Source organism: Nomia melanderi, chromosome 13 (genome assembly GCF_051020985.1).
Source record: "Nomia melanderi isolate GNS246 chromosome 13, iyNomMela1, whole genome shotgun sequence".
Taxonomy (NCBI): Eukaryota; Metazoa; Arthropoda; class Insecta; order Hymenoptera; family Halictidae; genus Nomia; species Nomia melanderi.
In genome coordinates, this window is record NC_135011.1 from 3702868 (window position 1) to 3717519 (window position 14652).

The 14652-nt window shown below is 44.8% G+C and overlaps 1 protein-coding gene and 1 long non-coding RNA gene across 6 annotated transcripts in view; one reads left to right on the top strand and one right to left on the bottom strand.

The window, feature by feature from the left end:
- Window positions 1-14652, top strand: part of LOC116431628 (uncharacterized) — a 209440-nt gene that overhangs the window by 7954 nt on the left and 186834 nt on the right. The window contains exon 2 of one of the 2 annotated variants that reach the window (XR_012999950.1): window positions 10460-10542. The exons of the other annotated variant lie outside the window; for it this stretch is intronic. This is a non-coding gene — a long non-coding RNA (uncharacterized LOC116431628). The remainder of the gene's footprint in view (window positions 1-10459; window positions 10543-14652) is intronic. 2 annotated transcript variants of the gene reach the window in all.
- Window positions 1-14652, bottom strand: part of LOC116431623 (fibroblast growth factor receptor homolog 1) — a 78306-nt gene that overhangs the window by 2948 nt on the left and 60706 nt on the right. For 3 of the 4 annotated variants that reach the window (XM_076373161.1, XM_031987341.2, XM_031987340.2), the window contains 5 exons: window positions 3667-4017; window positions 2714-3106; window positions 1345-1532; window positions 819-954; window positions 128-616 (listed from right to left, as the gene is read on the bottom strand). In XM_076373161.1, the coding sequence (XP_076229276.1) occupies window positions 128-616; window positions 819-954; window positions 1345-1532; window positions 2714-3106; window positions 3667-4017 (1557 nt within the window). Of the gene's footprint in view, window positions 1-127; window positions 617-818; window positions 955-1344; window positions 1533-2713; window positions 3107-3666; window positions 4018-4646; window positions 4806-14652 lie in introns of those variants that run through there. The other variant, XM_031987342.2, reaches the window with a different exon arrangement.

Here is a 14652-nt window from a genome sequence, read left to right on the forward strand (position 1 = left end):
AAGAGAGATCACAAATTGAGGAACGAAGCTATTTGATTTCAATACTTTACACATTGAACCTTACAATCTTACTGTACCAAATAAAGTGGTGCTAAGGGTTGAACACGGAGTATCAAGAAAATCGTACCTTTCAACATCTTCACCGCCACGACACCCGGTATCCCAGGTTTCCCAGTGTTAGTCTGCGCCCTGATAACTTTGCCGAAGGCTCCCTCGCCAAGGGTGTTGCCCAGTGACAAGTGTTCCCTGGGCAGCTCCCAGGCGCTGTCCACGGGGAGCTCGTACTCCGATATGCTACCCCCGTTGCTGTCCTCCGCGGCGACCGTCGATTTCTGCTTCTCGATCTTCACCACTGGCATCAGCAACGGTTCCTGGACGTTCTGCGCGTTCACCAGGTTCTGCTTCTCGACGATCACCTTCTTGGTCCACTGGGTAACCACCGCAGCCCTCGCGGTCTCGATTGCCAGCAGTTTCTTCATTTTCTCACGCTTCAGGCGGTGGAATATGTAAATCACTACTACGACGCCCACCGCGAAGAAGATGAACAGCACCGCGGCGAGGATGTTCACGAGGATCTGTGGTTTCGGTGGAATAGGGACTCGGTGGTCTTCCAGAGCTGGAAGAATACGGTCCGCGTTAGTGATTGCTGCTAGGGGATAAGGCGATACACTTGAGAAATGTACACTTTAAACATTTTCCTCCGAAGTTTTGCTAACTTATAATTTAGACGATTGAGAAAAATTTTTGCTACCATTACGTTGAATTAGACGAGTATCGCAGTATTATTGTCAGTGTCCATGGCATTTATTGATACTCACATTCAACTACTCGAAGATAAGCGCTGCTGAACGTTTCGCCTAATGTGTTCTGAGCGATACACGTGTACCAGCCCTCGTCCTTCTCTGTCACGTTGTAGAGCTTCAGTACTTCAGGATTGTCCGCGTATGTCTCAGCCTGAAGTGAAAAAGGTCGGAATCAAGATTTTGATTCGATTGGAGGAGAAAGAATCGAATGCATTAGAATGCCACAGTTAGAGTGCTAAGCGAAAGAACATTTATCAGTCTATATAGGAAACATCGCTCGATTAATTGATTCTGTTTCATCGAATCTCAAGATTTCGACAACTAGATGTGTCCGACGAGTGTTCGACAATGTTCGGAAGATGTCGGAGAATGTTTGAAGAGCTTATCTTTCGGCTTATCAGTGAGGATCGAAACAGAATCAATCAGAAGATCGTTGTAACTATCGGAAGACAAGTATTTAATCCACAACAAAGGATGCATAGGCGTAGAGACTTTCAGAAGCGACAGCGAGAATATCATGCAAATAGTTCTACGTGCCCACCTTGACCTCCACCCGAAAACTTTGATTGGTTTTGTTGAGAGTGTCCAAAGAAGTGTGAAAACCGTGATACCATTCCAGGTGACGGTGAGCGTCGGAGAGGATCTCGCAAGTCATCGTCACGTTGCTCCCGATCAGCACGGTCGTGTTTCTCGGCGCCCTGGTCAGTATCGGCCGGTGTTTCACGCTCTCTATAGGAAAAAATAGACCCAACCACCGTTTTTACCAAAGCTCGAGAATCGTAACGAGAGAGAGAAAGTCGAAGAAAGTATCCCCTCGAGATCGAGTTCATTCGTTCGCTGAAAACACATTATTCGACTCTTGTGTGCTGTTCAAGACCTTCAAAGACTATCAGAATTCAATTAAAGTGCAAACAGCATTAACAGGTTCTTCGTTTGAAATTTTGAAATTGTAATACAACTATCAGCAACCAGAACACAAGAGTTACGTGAATCCGACGTCGAGGGACATCTAAGATCATAAGAGACCTACACCTCAGAGGATTACCAAACGAACTGTGAAACGAGTATTACTGAAACATGAAAATACAAGATCGACATAATTTAGTCACACGGTCGTCGGGAATCCGCCAAACGCCACCTGAAAATATTATTGTACAAAAGATCGTTCGGCTCCTCCACCATCATGGTTAGTCACTAAAGTCGCCTAACAGTGTAACAGAGAAGTTGTGTGTTGTCTGATATCAAGTGTGTCTGTTTGGTGAGAGAACCTCCACCGAGTTGGCAAGCCGTACACTCGCGTGTACCTGCAGCAAAATCCCGTTTGGTGAATTCTCCTGGTCGCCCGGGTACTTGTCCACCCGCACCCACTGTATGAAAGGCTCTAGATCGGAGACGATCGGACACTTGAACGTCACCGTGCTGTTCACCACCGCCGTCACGTTCTTCGGGAAATCCTCGTTGATGTACGGCTTGTGCGGAAAACGCTCTACAGATTCGATCGACTGTTAGGCTAGTCTTTTGGCTAGTCTCTAGGCTAGTCTTTAAGCTAGTCATTAAGCTAGTTTTCGAACTACTCTTTAGACTAGTCTGTTGGCAAGTCTCTAGGCGAATCTTTAAACTAGTCCCGAGGTTAACGTTTAGACTAATCTTTAGACTAGTCTTTTGGCTAGAGTCTAGGCCAATCTTTAAGCTAGTCCCCAGGTTAATATCTAGACTAATCTTCAGACTAGTCTCTAGGCTAGCGAACTAGCTGATCTACATTGACCCGGTAGATGTCACATACTTATTTGCTAAATTATTCACGTGGCGTAATATTAAAGACAATATCTTAATCGCTACCATGAAAAGTCTCAGCACTAATGCTGCGCCGATGTATCGGTCATACCCTAACGAAAGATGATCTTACTCACCGACAATCTCAACTTTGAACGTCCAGTTGATGCATCCGAGGCTGTTGCACACCACGCAGGTGTAATTCCCGCTGTCCTCGGGCACTAGGTCCTCCAGCCTGAATGTCCACTTTGTGATCACCACGGTGCCCAAAGTTCGCTTGGGTTCCTCGTTGTTCTTGTACCACGTGATGTTCGGCCTGGGGTTACCGAAACTCGGACACCTCAGGCGAAGCATGTTGCCGGCTGGTTTCACCACCACGTACGGCATCTCCACGTTCTTGTTGAACGACGGTGGTCGTTCGGGCACAGTGTTGTTGTGCTCGCCAGCGGTTTCGTTCTCGCTCTTCTCGTTCTCCAGGTCACTATCGACCGTGTCGCTACTCTGGTGCAGCGACCGGGTCTCTGGTAGATCTGAAAGGATTCGGAGACGAGAAATTAAACCTTCGATCCTCTCTTAACGGATTTATCTAAAAAAGAAGTAGAAAGCTTAGAGGAAAAGAGGAAGAACCGAATTACTCCGACCGATTCGATGTTCGAATTAGTATCATCTATTCTGGGTGGTCCAAGATTACGGTGAATTTCAAGCAACATAATTGAAAGAGTCGTCGATTTAATGGCTCTCGAGGTATAATCATCGAGTCGGTTGATCGCTAGTGAATTATAGGTGAACTTCGAGTTCTTGCTGCGGGAACTCGAAGATCCAACTGAGAATTGTACACGCGTTAATTCAGAACCAACATTCGACTAAACCGTAAGAGAACTTTAAATAGATTGACTCGGTATAATAAATGCACGAGGTTGTTAATCTAGTAGCTTAAACGACGCAATCTGCAAACCAGTAAATCTTGACTTAAAGCTCTACATAAATTATTACGTGTCTTCTGTTAAATTGCAGCTCGATTTGGTTAATCGAGGATGTTAGGGACGGGATTAAGTAACAGCGATAAGATCGATAAAAGATAGTAGCTAACTTCTCGCTTCGATTTCCAACTCGTTCGTTTCCTCCTCGGCTCGATGGGCACCCATGGCGGTGCCCAGTTTGTCGACATCGTGCTGGTAGCCGTCGTTCTGCAACGGCTCGATTCGTATCGTCACATTTCGCCATTCAAGCGTCCCGTTCGATTCAACCAGACAGGCGTACGAGCTCGCGTCTTCTGGTTCGATATACTTGAATCTCAAGGACTGCTTCATCAGACGCACTCTCGGCGACGTCGCGTAGAATATTTTGTTATCCTTGTACCAGGTCGTTTCCCCGCTGATCGAACACCGCAGGACCAGCTTCTCGCCGGGCGGCACCGACACCACGTCGGGATGCTTCTGATCTGAAACGAGGAATCACCGTTTTTAGCAACCGGCCAGCTGACATTTGGGTCCGACTGCGTCTTCCGAATATCGAGTTTGCCAACGATTGTTTCGGTACTTCCAACGCTAGGTTTACGTCAATCTGGCACATTCGATTTTATCAACGTTATTTGGTAAACGCTTTCATCGTTGACTTCGATCGTTGCAATTGCAAGGATACGTGTCGTAATTGTCTATCTTCGAATCTTTGGTTTTTAGTTTCGGTGGAGGAATATGAACCTTTCTAGGAACGATAGAATATAGTGTACAATAAATGTAAATCTAGAATAAATAACGAAGTGACGGTTAAAAAGGGAAGACACAGGTAATTCTTCAACGTCTATATTGAGAAAGTATTCAGTCGGAAATGAAGTCATATACATGGCAATCACAGTGGAAGCGATCAAATTTCATGGGAAGCAAGTGATTTAGAGTGAAGTTTTAATAGCTCCTGAAGTATCGAAATTGCTTTTACACGACGAGTTAGTGATACTGTCATGCGAAATAAAACGAAATGCTCCCTTTCCAAGATGATGGAACTTGGAAGGTTGTCAGATGGCATAAAAATGGGAAGGACTGTGAAGCAGGCTTCATAAACCCATCATCATACTTCGCGAAATCGTCTCGAAGAAGATGATCCTCGAATGAATAGGCGCCAGTCATGCAAGAAACGAAGTTCGAACCCACTGGATGCCAGAGTTTACGCATACGCCCAATTATTCCGAACGACGGGGAAAAAGAAACGAAAATCCCGACCGGCCGGCCGGCCGGCCGTAGGAACTTAACGACTGTATCTGACATTACGAAGATAAATTGAAGTGGCCGCCGCTTGGCAAACGTTCGCCTCTTCTAATTCGATTCTTCCGCGAACCGTTGTTGCGATACAGCCTGAAATCCCCGCAAAGAAAACGTACGCCGCTCGACTCGACGTTTCAACGTCGAACTAAAGAAACATCGCAAATCACTGTGAAAAACCAGGTTTATCGCGCTTTTTCTGGAAGACCTTGGCTACGTCGGGCACCTTAGAATTAGAGGTCAAACCTCTTATAACAAACTTCCGCCATTACCCTCGGAATCCTGCAATAATTCATTAAACCGTTCATTTTATTAAATTCCTTCATAACATCATCCTAATATCCTCGATACATCATTTCTAGAAACATTCACTTTTAACTGCAGAAAAATTCTCATAAATAACCGACACGCTTACAACTGTTAATTACACATAATTCTTGATGATCAACGAAGCTCCATTTCATTTAACACGTTCATCGCCACGAGAATATTGAAAGACAAAGGCAATTGGAATTGGCCATTAACGGCTTGGTATCATAGTTCTCCAGTTACTATAGTTACTTGTGTTATTAAATATTTTCATTCAACATCAGTTCCCTTTGTGTAATTGTCTTCAAGCTTCTCGGAAGCTCCAGTCATTGGTGACCACCGTCAACGTGTTAAATTCCACCCAAGAAAGAGTGACTCCATGTGGACGACCAGTGCTATGGGCCAGAATTCACCGAAATATCGTCGCGCGGTGCGTTTAAAACTTGACCCTGACGATCGAGACGACGAGAAGGGTGTCTCGACGCGGAGAGACGCGTGTCCCGTCGCCGTCGACGAAAATCGAGCTCGCCTGACCATGGGAACTCATTTTCCGCGCGGCCCATTCATGAATTCGGCATCGAGGTGTCGCCGTTTGGCTGGCGGCCAAACGCGAATCGCGACACTGTCCCTTCCGACGTTCCACATGGAACCGTCCCCGTCCCGTTCCCCGTCGTTCCGACGTCGATTCGCGTCTTCCTCGTCGTCAGAACTCGCCGGACTAAATTTAGAAGGCTGTCGAGGGTGTCTTCTCCTCTCGTTCTCTCGCCGCGACTGGCGGTTGGTAGGCCTGCCCGAGGCACGCTCGCGTTTCGTTCGACGGACGGAGTAATGAACCGATGACGATAAACGGTTGGCAGAGGGAAAATAGGATAATTGAACGGGAGAGCCGAATGTCTAGGAGAAAGACGCGTCGCGTTGTCTTTTGCGAAATGTTTCTGGGAAGATTTGAGAACGATTTTTGTAGGAATGTTCTTGCCGACACACTGTCAGTAATAATATTGTACAGTGCAATTGCAAGCATAATGCAGTTTGTGAATGTATAAGTTATTAACTGACGATGATAAGGATAATTAGATTACGAATGTTTGCGCGAGTTTGAAGTTTTAAGGAAAAATGGAGATAAGACGGAACATTGTTTTTCTTAAGGAATAAGGATGATTGATGAGTGGCAAGGAATATTATTCGTAGGAATATTGGATAATATTCTTGTCTCGAGAGAATGATGTCAAGAGGATGACAGAGTGTCCGAAAACGAAAGGAATGGCTCGAATTCGAATTCGAGTCCCGCGTAAACAGGTAGCGGTCTTTGATCCCGTTCGACAAAGAGAAAACAGAAGGAAAGTCGACCCACCGCGGAGAACAGCAGCGACGGTGAAAAGGTGAGCCGAAGACACGAGTAAATAAACGACCCGGTCGCGTTGTCAAACGAGGGAGAGACTCGGCCGCCATTAGCTAATGGCCGACGCTCCCCCGAAGCGAGCGTTACGTATTCGCCTTCGCAAACGAACAATCAGAAAATATCTACAAAACGTCTTCTAACATCCAATTTTTCAGAATACCTCCACCACCAATCCGTTTTGAAAAATTTCATTTTGCAACTCTGTAGACGTGAAAGACGTATTTTTTCCTTAAACTTGCCGCAGTGAGGCTAACTGGCCGTTTTCTGGACAAAACTCAATAACTGAAAAAGTGCGAATGATACGAAAAGAATGCTTCAGACAAAAGTTGTAGGGTATAGAGTTAAACGTACGGTGGTTATATTTTTCTTACATCATTCGAAGTTTTATCGATGACAATGGATATTTTGCGTTTCGATTCGAACGTTATACAAATAGAGAAACGGAGTTTATTTACAGAAAATTCGTATTTTTTGAATGAAAATCGTTTTGTATAGCTGACTTAGCAACGCATTGGTAACCTTCGATTTCCGTTGTGCGAATAGTCGATTTTCGAGGTTTTGTACAGACGGCCGCACTGTGCGGCGTCGCGATCATATGATTCAACCAGCGTTGCTTCTCCAAGAAGCACGTGACGCGCGCCGCGTGTCCGAAAAAAGAAGCGTGAACGGAACTCGCCCGGCGAAAGACAATAAACTCGATCGACTTCCGTCGGGAGAGCCACTCCGGGACAATCGGTCATTTGTACGGCTGGCTAAGGATGTTTAAAAGACCGGATTAAGAGAGAAGAGATCCGGGGAAGGCCGGGATGGAAATTAAAGACACCGAGAAACACGGAGACCTCCAGGAAATCGTGGGCGACGCGGAATTCGCTCGCTCGCTCGCTCGCTCGCTCTGATTGGATGATAAACACGCGCTCGTCACGGCGTGATAATTACGCGAAACGTCGCGTCCGCGATGCCAACGATATGGAAATGAAAGTTACACGCTGCGTGGACTGTTTTTTCAACGCTCCAGCTCCAAACATTGTGGTAGTTCTTGCATTATGAAAGAAATAGAAATCATAGAAGGTAGAATAATAAAATTATAGGAAACCGGAAGGAAAGTTTAGAGAACGAAGTTTTCGATCGAATATTTAATTATGAATATCCAATGTAAGTTTCATCTACGAGACTTCTGTGGCTTTTCGCAAGCCTAACACGGGGAAAGAATCTAGTCCTATTCATTACTCCGCAAATTATATTTCTCTGTTAATTTCCCAATAATCATCGTTTCATCGAGGGAATTACAGTGATTGAATATACTCGGGCGTCACTCTACACGATATTCAACGCGTTAAACATTCCTCCTCGGTTCATTAGTATACTCGACTACTTTCATTCCTTTACCATAAACCAATCAAATTAAACTACTCAAATCTACCCTACGCAATTCCTAGATAAGCTACAAGCGATAAAGATTTACACCTCTAAAACCGGTAGCTGAAACGTCACACCCCTTCGAAAGTGAACCGAAAAACTCCTCTCAGTATGTAATTCCCGAAGAAAAGCAGCCTGTCCATTCAACTGTATATCTCTATCTCGTGCCCGAGGAACGCGAGTACCAAGTGATTTCACCAAACAGACGAAAAAGCGAACGCGCGATAATGATTTACGCGAAACGGAGGGCCAGAAAAGCGCGGACACACTCGTCGACCAGTCCAATTAATTCTCAGCGCGGCGAACCCGGCCCCTTCCCGGTAATTTATGCGCGCCGGTTTTCACCTCATTCAGGAGCGCCGCCGTCCGCCCCTTTACCCCACCCATCGAATTATTCCGCCATTATCTAACGCACGGGGTGGGAAAGCTGTCGATAACGTCGCGCGCGGATCGGACACAGCGCAGCGTCTCGCGCGCCGGGTGCCCCGGGCACGGGACATTAATCCCGTCCAATAAATCTCCGGGCGATCGTCGGAAAAAGCGGCGAACGCGAGCGAGCGAGCGAGCGAGTGCGCCGTCGGGAATAGCACGCGCCGCTCGTAAATTCATTTCAAAGTTTTCGCGTGGCTTCCGCGAGGCGGTCGTGACCGGTTCTCAAAATATTTTCCGCGGCGAGCGAGCCGGTCCGATTTAGAAACGTTATTGCACCGCCACTTGCGGGTTTCGGGTCGAACATCGATCGGGAGAGTTGTACGATTCTGCGGTAGGACCCGTAACGAGATTAATAATTATCGGATGAGTACGGGAGAGATTTCCTTGATAAGAAAGTGATACAAGGGATTCGCGACGTTCTGACTTGGAACGTTTCGAACAAGGTTTTAGGGTGTTTGTTGCTGTTTGAAGATTTAGATGTTTGTCTAGGTAGTTATGAGATAGGTTGCGATAGGACGTTGGTCTCGGTTAGTAACTGAAATGATTTATTGGGAATTTTTTTGCAGAAGTTAGAGGAATATGATTTTTGAACTTTTATTGTCGTATCTGTACAAACACATAAATTTCTTGTTCTATTTGTTAGAAATATATTCTTAGAAGCTTTATGATTGCGGAATAGAAACTTCAGATGGGTTGTTTTGAGTAATGATGAGTGATGCTAGTCTTGAAGAAGCTTAATAATGAATTTTCGTTGGATTAATATGTCCGCCACCCTTTGATCTTCATTTGTTTCGCGGGAGTTTCACAGGATTTTCGTGTTGCCTTTGGTTCCAGCTCAAAATAACGCGGACCGCGTAGTGAACATAATTTTAAACTGCAAGACAAAGCAGAATTATGATCCGCTTGTTGAACAGAGAGTTTTATTAATAAAAAAATAGGTGACGGTGGTTCGGAAGGAGAGGCGAAGGATTGATGCAGGTGTAGAAGTAAAGAAGATGGATTGCCTGAAAAGTGTGCCAGAAGTATTTCGACGCGAGTCCGGCGGCCTGACAATAATGCCACACGTGTCTAGCTGATGCTGACTATATTCGTTAGTCTACAGGGTGTACTGTAATTAAGTAATCATCGCAACAAACTTCGGTTTCTCGATTGTTATTCCTTCGAAAACGCAATATTCTCACTTCGTTGAAGTTCTACAGATGCAATTTGGACGATCAACTCTTTAAACACTTAATCAAATCACTAATTACTAATTACGTTACAATATTAACTAATCACATTACTTAAACGACTAAATAATACAACGATTACTGTATCGTTTCGTCTAATTGAACTGGACTTTCATAATTCGAGGAAGACAGGCGAAAAATCAACGCAATGCCTGTATCGACTCTCGACGCGAATGTTGCGCAGACCTCTGGCCCCGAACTGTAAAAGAAACAATCTGAATCGATAGAGTTTACGCGATCCCCGCCGATTTCCAGGCACTCCGCGCTATGTTTAGAAACGCGGCGCGGCGTTTCGTTAGACACGGAGTCTGACCAGCGCCGCACACCTTGGCAACTATTTTAATGAACCGAAAACAAACCCACGAATTAATCAGCCCGTACTCAACACGTCGGGACGGAAGTTTTCTATTTTAAGTGCCGCCCCGATATCTATCGCGCGTCCTCTTGTCATTAGTCACGGGCATAACTACTCACGATCGGTTACTTTGGAACGTTTACCTTTGAATCGTTGACCTCTTGTCGCTCTCTATAGATTAAGACCGATTTTCTGTTAATCGAACCGTGGATTTTTCGACTGGATCATTGAGCTGATTACATGCTTTACTATAATAATAATCAACGCATTATTGCACTGCGTAATCGATTGCATTATTATAATTCCCAGAAACAAAGAAAATGTGATAAAATTATAATATTTCAATTGCGTAAATATAATTTTACTTGTAACAATGCAAAATGTCTAGGGATAGAGTTAATTTAGAACGAACGAAGTTACCGGAAATTGCGAATTAAGTTAGGCTAGTCGTTTACGATCGGTCGTTTATTAATAACATTTTTACGAAGGAGTTCCAGTTTAACCCGACGAAGTGTCTTGGTACGACCTGCAATCTGGACCACCGAGCGGCAAGAGGTCCGCGTCCAATTCGGTGAGTTAGCGCCATTAAATCTCTCATTAATCACGGCCCCGCCGCGCAACGGAGAGGGTGGTTCGCGACGTTTCCTCGAAGTAATGAGAACCGATGGCCGGGCATCGTCCAGCCACGCGTCGAACGACGAGTCCATTTTCGTCGACAACGCGTGACGAACGGGCCCGGGCGCGGTTCTCTCGGTTTAATCTGGCCGGCGTTGCTGCCCGGCGCGGTTTCTCGCGTTAATTTCCTTAAACGCACCGTGAACCGGATCCATCGCGAATTATGGATCACTTAGGAGCGAGCATGGAAATTATCCCTTTGCACTCGAAGGTTTTTCACTAGAAATATCCAACGTTCTTCGTACAGACGATATTGTTTGAAACTGGTTTAACGATAATTTACAGATAAATTAAGCAACAAAGCTTTTTATTTCAATTTTTCACATCGCAATACAAAGTTTCATTCATAATACTAAATATTCAACTTCAGTTTCATAGATTATTCAGCTGATCTACGTGATCGTGATAGGTATTTTTAATGTTGGAGATTTTATGGAGATATCAAATGGTTGGTTCTGTGATGAATATGTCGGATTTCGGATATAGTACTAGGTACTTTGGTAGAATTGAAATATAAGATGATTCGTAATGGATTGACGGAAGTTTAAGTCATTCCACTTGATTTTTTGGAGAAAACACATTAACCCTTTTGAATACTGATATAACGACAGCTTCGGTATCTCTAAAGGCAAATAAGTAATTTAATTATATAAATGAGAGATTGATAATTTAGTTTGAGAGATGGAACATAATTTAGTTTCTTACGAGTTTGCAGAAGTTTAAATAATTCTCTTCGAAGATTTGAAGATTGCCATTTTCTGAGGATTGTCTAGTGATCAATTAGGGATTTAGAGTGGAAATTGGGTAAAACTAATCTTGATACGCTTTTGGAGTAACAATACTTGGTATGTAGTGCTTGGAACACTAATTAACGTGACTCTACTTTAACAGTTGCCTTTTATCAAGGGCTGAGAAAATAGTCCTTAAAGTTACGCGTTTCAGAAGGCACTGGGCAGATTCGCGAGAAGAGAAATTGTAATTCAGAAGCAGGAAAGACGCGTTCGAAGGATAGCTCCGTGGAAATAGCGTTCAGGGACACCGCGGCGGGCCGGGCCGAGTATCCAACCGCGTAAACAACCCTCCAAAAATATTCGGGACTTCTGCAAGCAACTCTTTCATCTCGCGCAAACATCAACAGCACCGAGGAACGAATTGCTTCCTTGAGCCGAGTTCTGCTGTCCCTTTTTTTGCATAAACAGTTATTTTTAACAATCGCACGCTGCGAGTAATATTCGCGAAAAAGTTTCCCTTTGGAGCGAGACAACGCATATTTCATTTCTCACTTGACTAGATCCAGAAATAATTAACATTAAATCTTTCTTTAAATGAAAAATAACTGGAGAGTACTTGGCTCGAATGTGAACCAGTAAATTACTAAAACAAAAACGATATTCATCGTTTATATCGCGGATAACCTATGCTTCTCTTCACTATTTTTATTTTATTTATGTCTGCTTAGATGTCTGTTCCTTTAAGTTTCTTTTCATCCTGTCGTCGAATAAATTAATTCGCTTTATCGTTCCTTGTACTCGAGAGATCACAGAGCGATTAATTATTCGGGCCGTGTCCTATTTTTCAGCCTGACTTCGTCGGCAAAGGGGGTGCGCGAAGGGTTAACAGAATTCGACGGAGATACCCGATATCCCGCGCGGTCAGATCGTATCTTGGATTCTTAATCCGGCTAGGATCTGATCCAGAGGAGGCTGTTTTTCGCGTTCGGCCGATATATTAATCCTTACGAACCGGGAACTCGATACTCTGGAACCCTTTCACTGTTTTTTCCGTGCCGGGACAAGCGGAGACCAGTCGTCGGCCGACATCGTGACGAAATAATTTTCTTGGCTTCGAATTCGAGAGGATTAACAGCATCGGATGCGTATCGTTTAGCAATACCTGTTGGATTACGAGGCTCGTATCGATTGTGCAAAGAGGGAACTCGATAACAGGATCAAGAAGTGAACAATTGCAAAATGATGATGTTATTTTCTTAAGTCGCTGCGAATTAAGGTTTCTTATTCGCTGATAGAGTTTATCTATGTACACATTTATAAATTAATTCCCTTGGTAATAATAAATAATGAACATGTCGTAGTCGACGCGTTAACGTCGAGATGAATAGGGTTTTCTCGCGAAGAAACGTGTTCTTTCAGTTAAGTCATCGTATGGAAAGATCTCCTTTGTTTCTCTGATTAGTCACTTGTCGATGATAAGAACAATGAACTTTCCTCCGTCGTTGTTTTCCGTTTCGATCAAGATCGACGAGCTAATCCTCCTGACGAAACGATCGTCTGCGACTGCGACTCGAATGATATATTACATTGAATTGCGACGGGCTTAGCAGAGATTAGCGCATCGTTCTTTTGTTGAATAATTCTCGAATTCGCTGGTCACCGATCATGAATCATCGTCAACCGTCAACAAACAACAGACGTCCGATAAGCGATAAGGCCGAGTCTGAAACCCAATTTCTCCACGAAAGTCAAAGAACAACACCGAGATATCTCGTAGTCTCTTTTTCGAAGTCACAATACCGATCTTCCTCGCGCAACTCTTGCTTCGGTGATCTCCTAGAAACTATCCACCTAATAACTTCTAGGCTGCATTTAATTTAGGGGGTGCATTCATCACTTCGGACTAGGCTCCAACAGCCAAAGATAGATACCTCTGAAACACGTGGTGCTCAAAGTTAGACCAGCCTGGACTCTGCCAGCCAGAGGAAGACGTCATTAGAGTACCCATTGTAACTCAACCTGGACTAGGCTCTAGCAGCCAGAAACAGAAGCTTCCGAGAACGTGTACCCTAAGGTGGACGGCATTAACCGGAGACAAAGAGATCATTAAACCGTCCACCTAACTCAACCTGTACCAGGCTTCGGTAGCCAGAAACAGAACTTCACAGAACATACTTCACTCGAAACTAGACTCCATTAACCGCACAGAGACATCACCCAGCTATGCAACCTGCGCCGGGTTCTGCCGTCTAGAAACAGTGTCTTCTGGGAACGCATACTTCACTGTACGCCGGGCTCTGGTCCGCCAGATATAGGGACCACGGAAATATACGTAGGCTAGGACCACGCCAGACTCCGGTAATCAAACCGATAAAGACCTCTGATGATGGTCTTCAGCCTGGACTAAGCTTTAACAGCGATGAAGGGACTCGGACAGCCATCAGTTCCGAATAGAGACATCTAAAGCGCTGTATCGTCCCGAAGACGCGTCGGACGTTCTAATTAAGATTCCATCGGGGCTCCGGTACGCTTCGTTGTTTGATATAAAAACAAATGCGCCGGATTGAAAAAACCCGGCGAGGGAGAGGACTGACAGATAGAAACGTTCAGTGGTTTGACACCGGTTCGAACGTTCACTTTCTCCTTCTCTCCTCAGCTCTTTTTGCTTCTCTTATTGTCTTTAACTCTCGTTCATTCTCCTCCCCTGTTCAGCTTTCTTTCTCTCTTTATCGCTATAGCTCCGTTGCTCCCTTCTCGTAGCTATCTTTCACTGCTTTGCCTCTGATCTTCTTTCTCTCGCTCTCTCCAGCTAATCCACTCTTCCTCTGTTCAACCGTCTTTAGCTCTGGTCTGCTCTCTTTCTTCCGCTGTCTCTGGAGATAATCCACTCTCTCTCGTTCACTGTCTCAAACTCCAATTCACTCTCCTTATTTCACTGTCTCTAGCTCCAATCTACTCTTCTTCTCTGTTTCGCTGGTTCAGCTCTGATCTACCGTCTTCCTTTCACCGTCTCTAGCTCCAGTCCGCTCTCCTCCTCTCTTCCACTGTCTACAGCTCTGATCTATTCACTTTCCCCCCCCCCTTTCCTCCTCTCGTCGCCTCTTTCTCTCATTTCGTTCTTCGTCTTCCTCTCTTTCGCCTCTGTCTCCAATACGGTCAGGTACAAAACGAGCATCAGGCGAGCGTCCCGTCACCCTCCGATCCCCGAGCCGCATAATTATACCCTTAAAAAGGATGATCCCTTCGGGTAGATTAAGGGACACCGCTTAAGACCG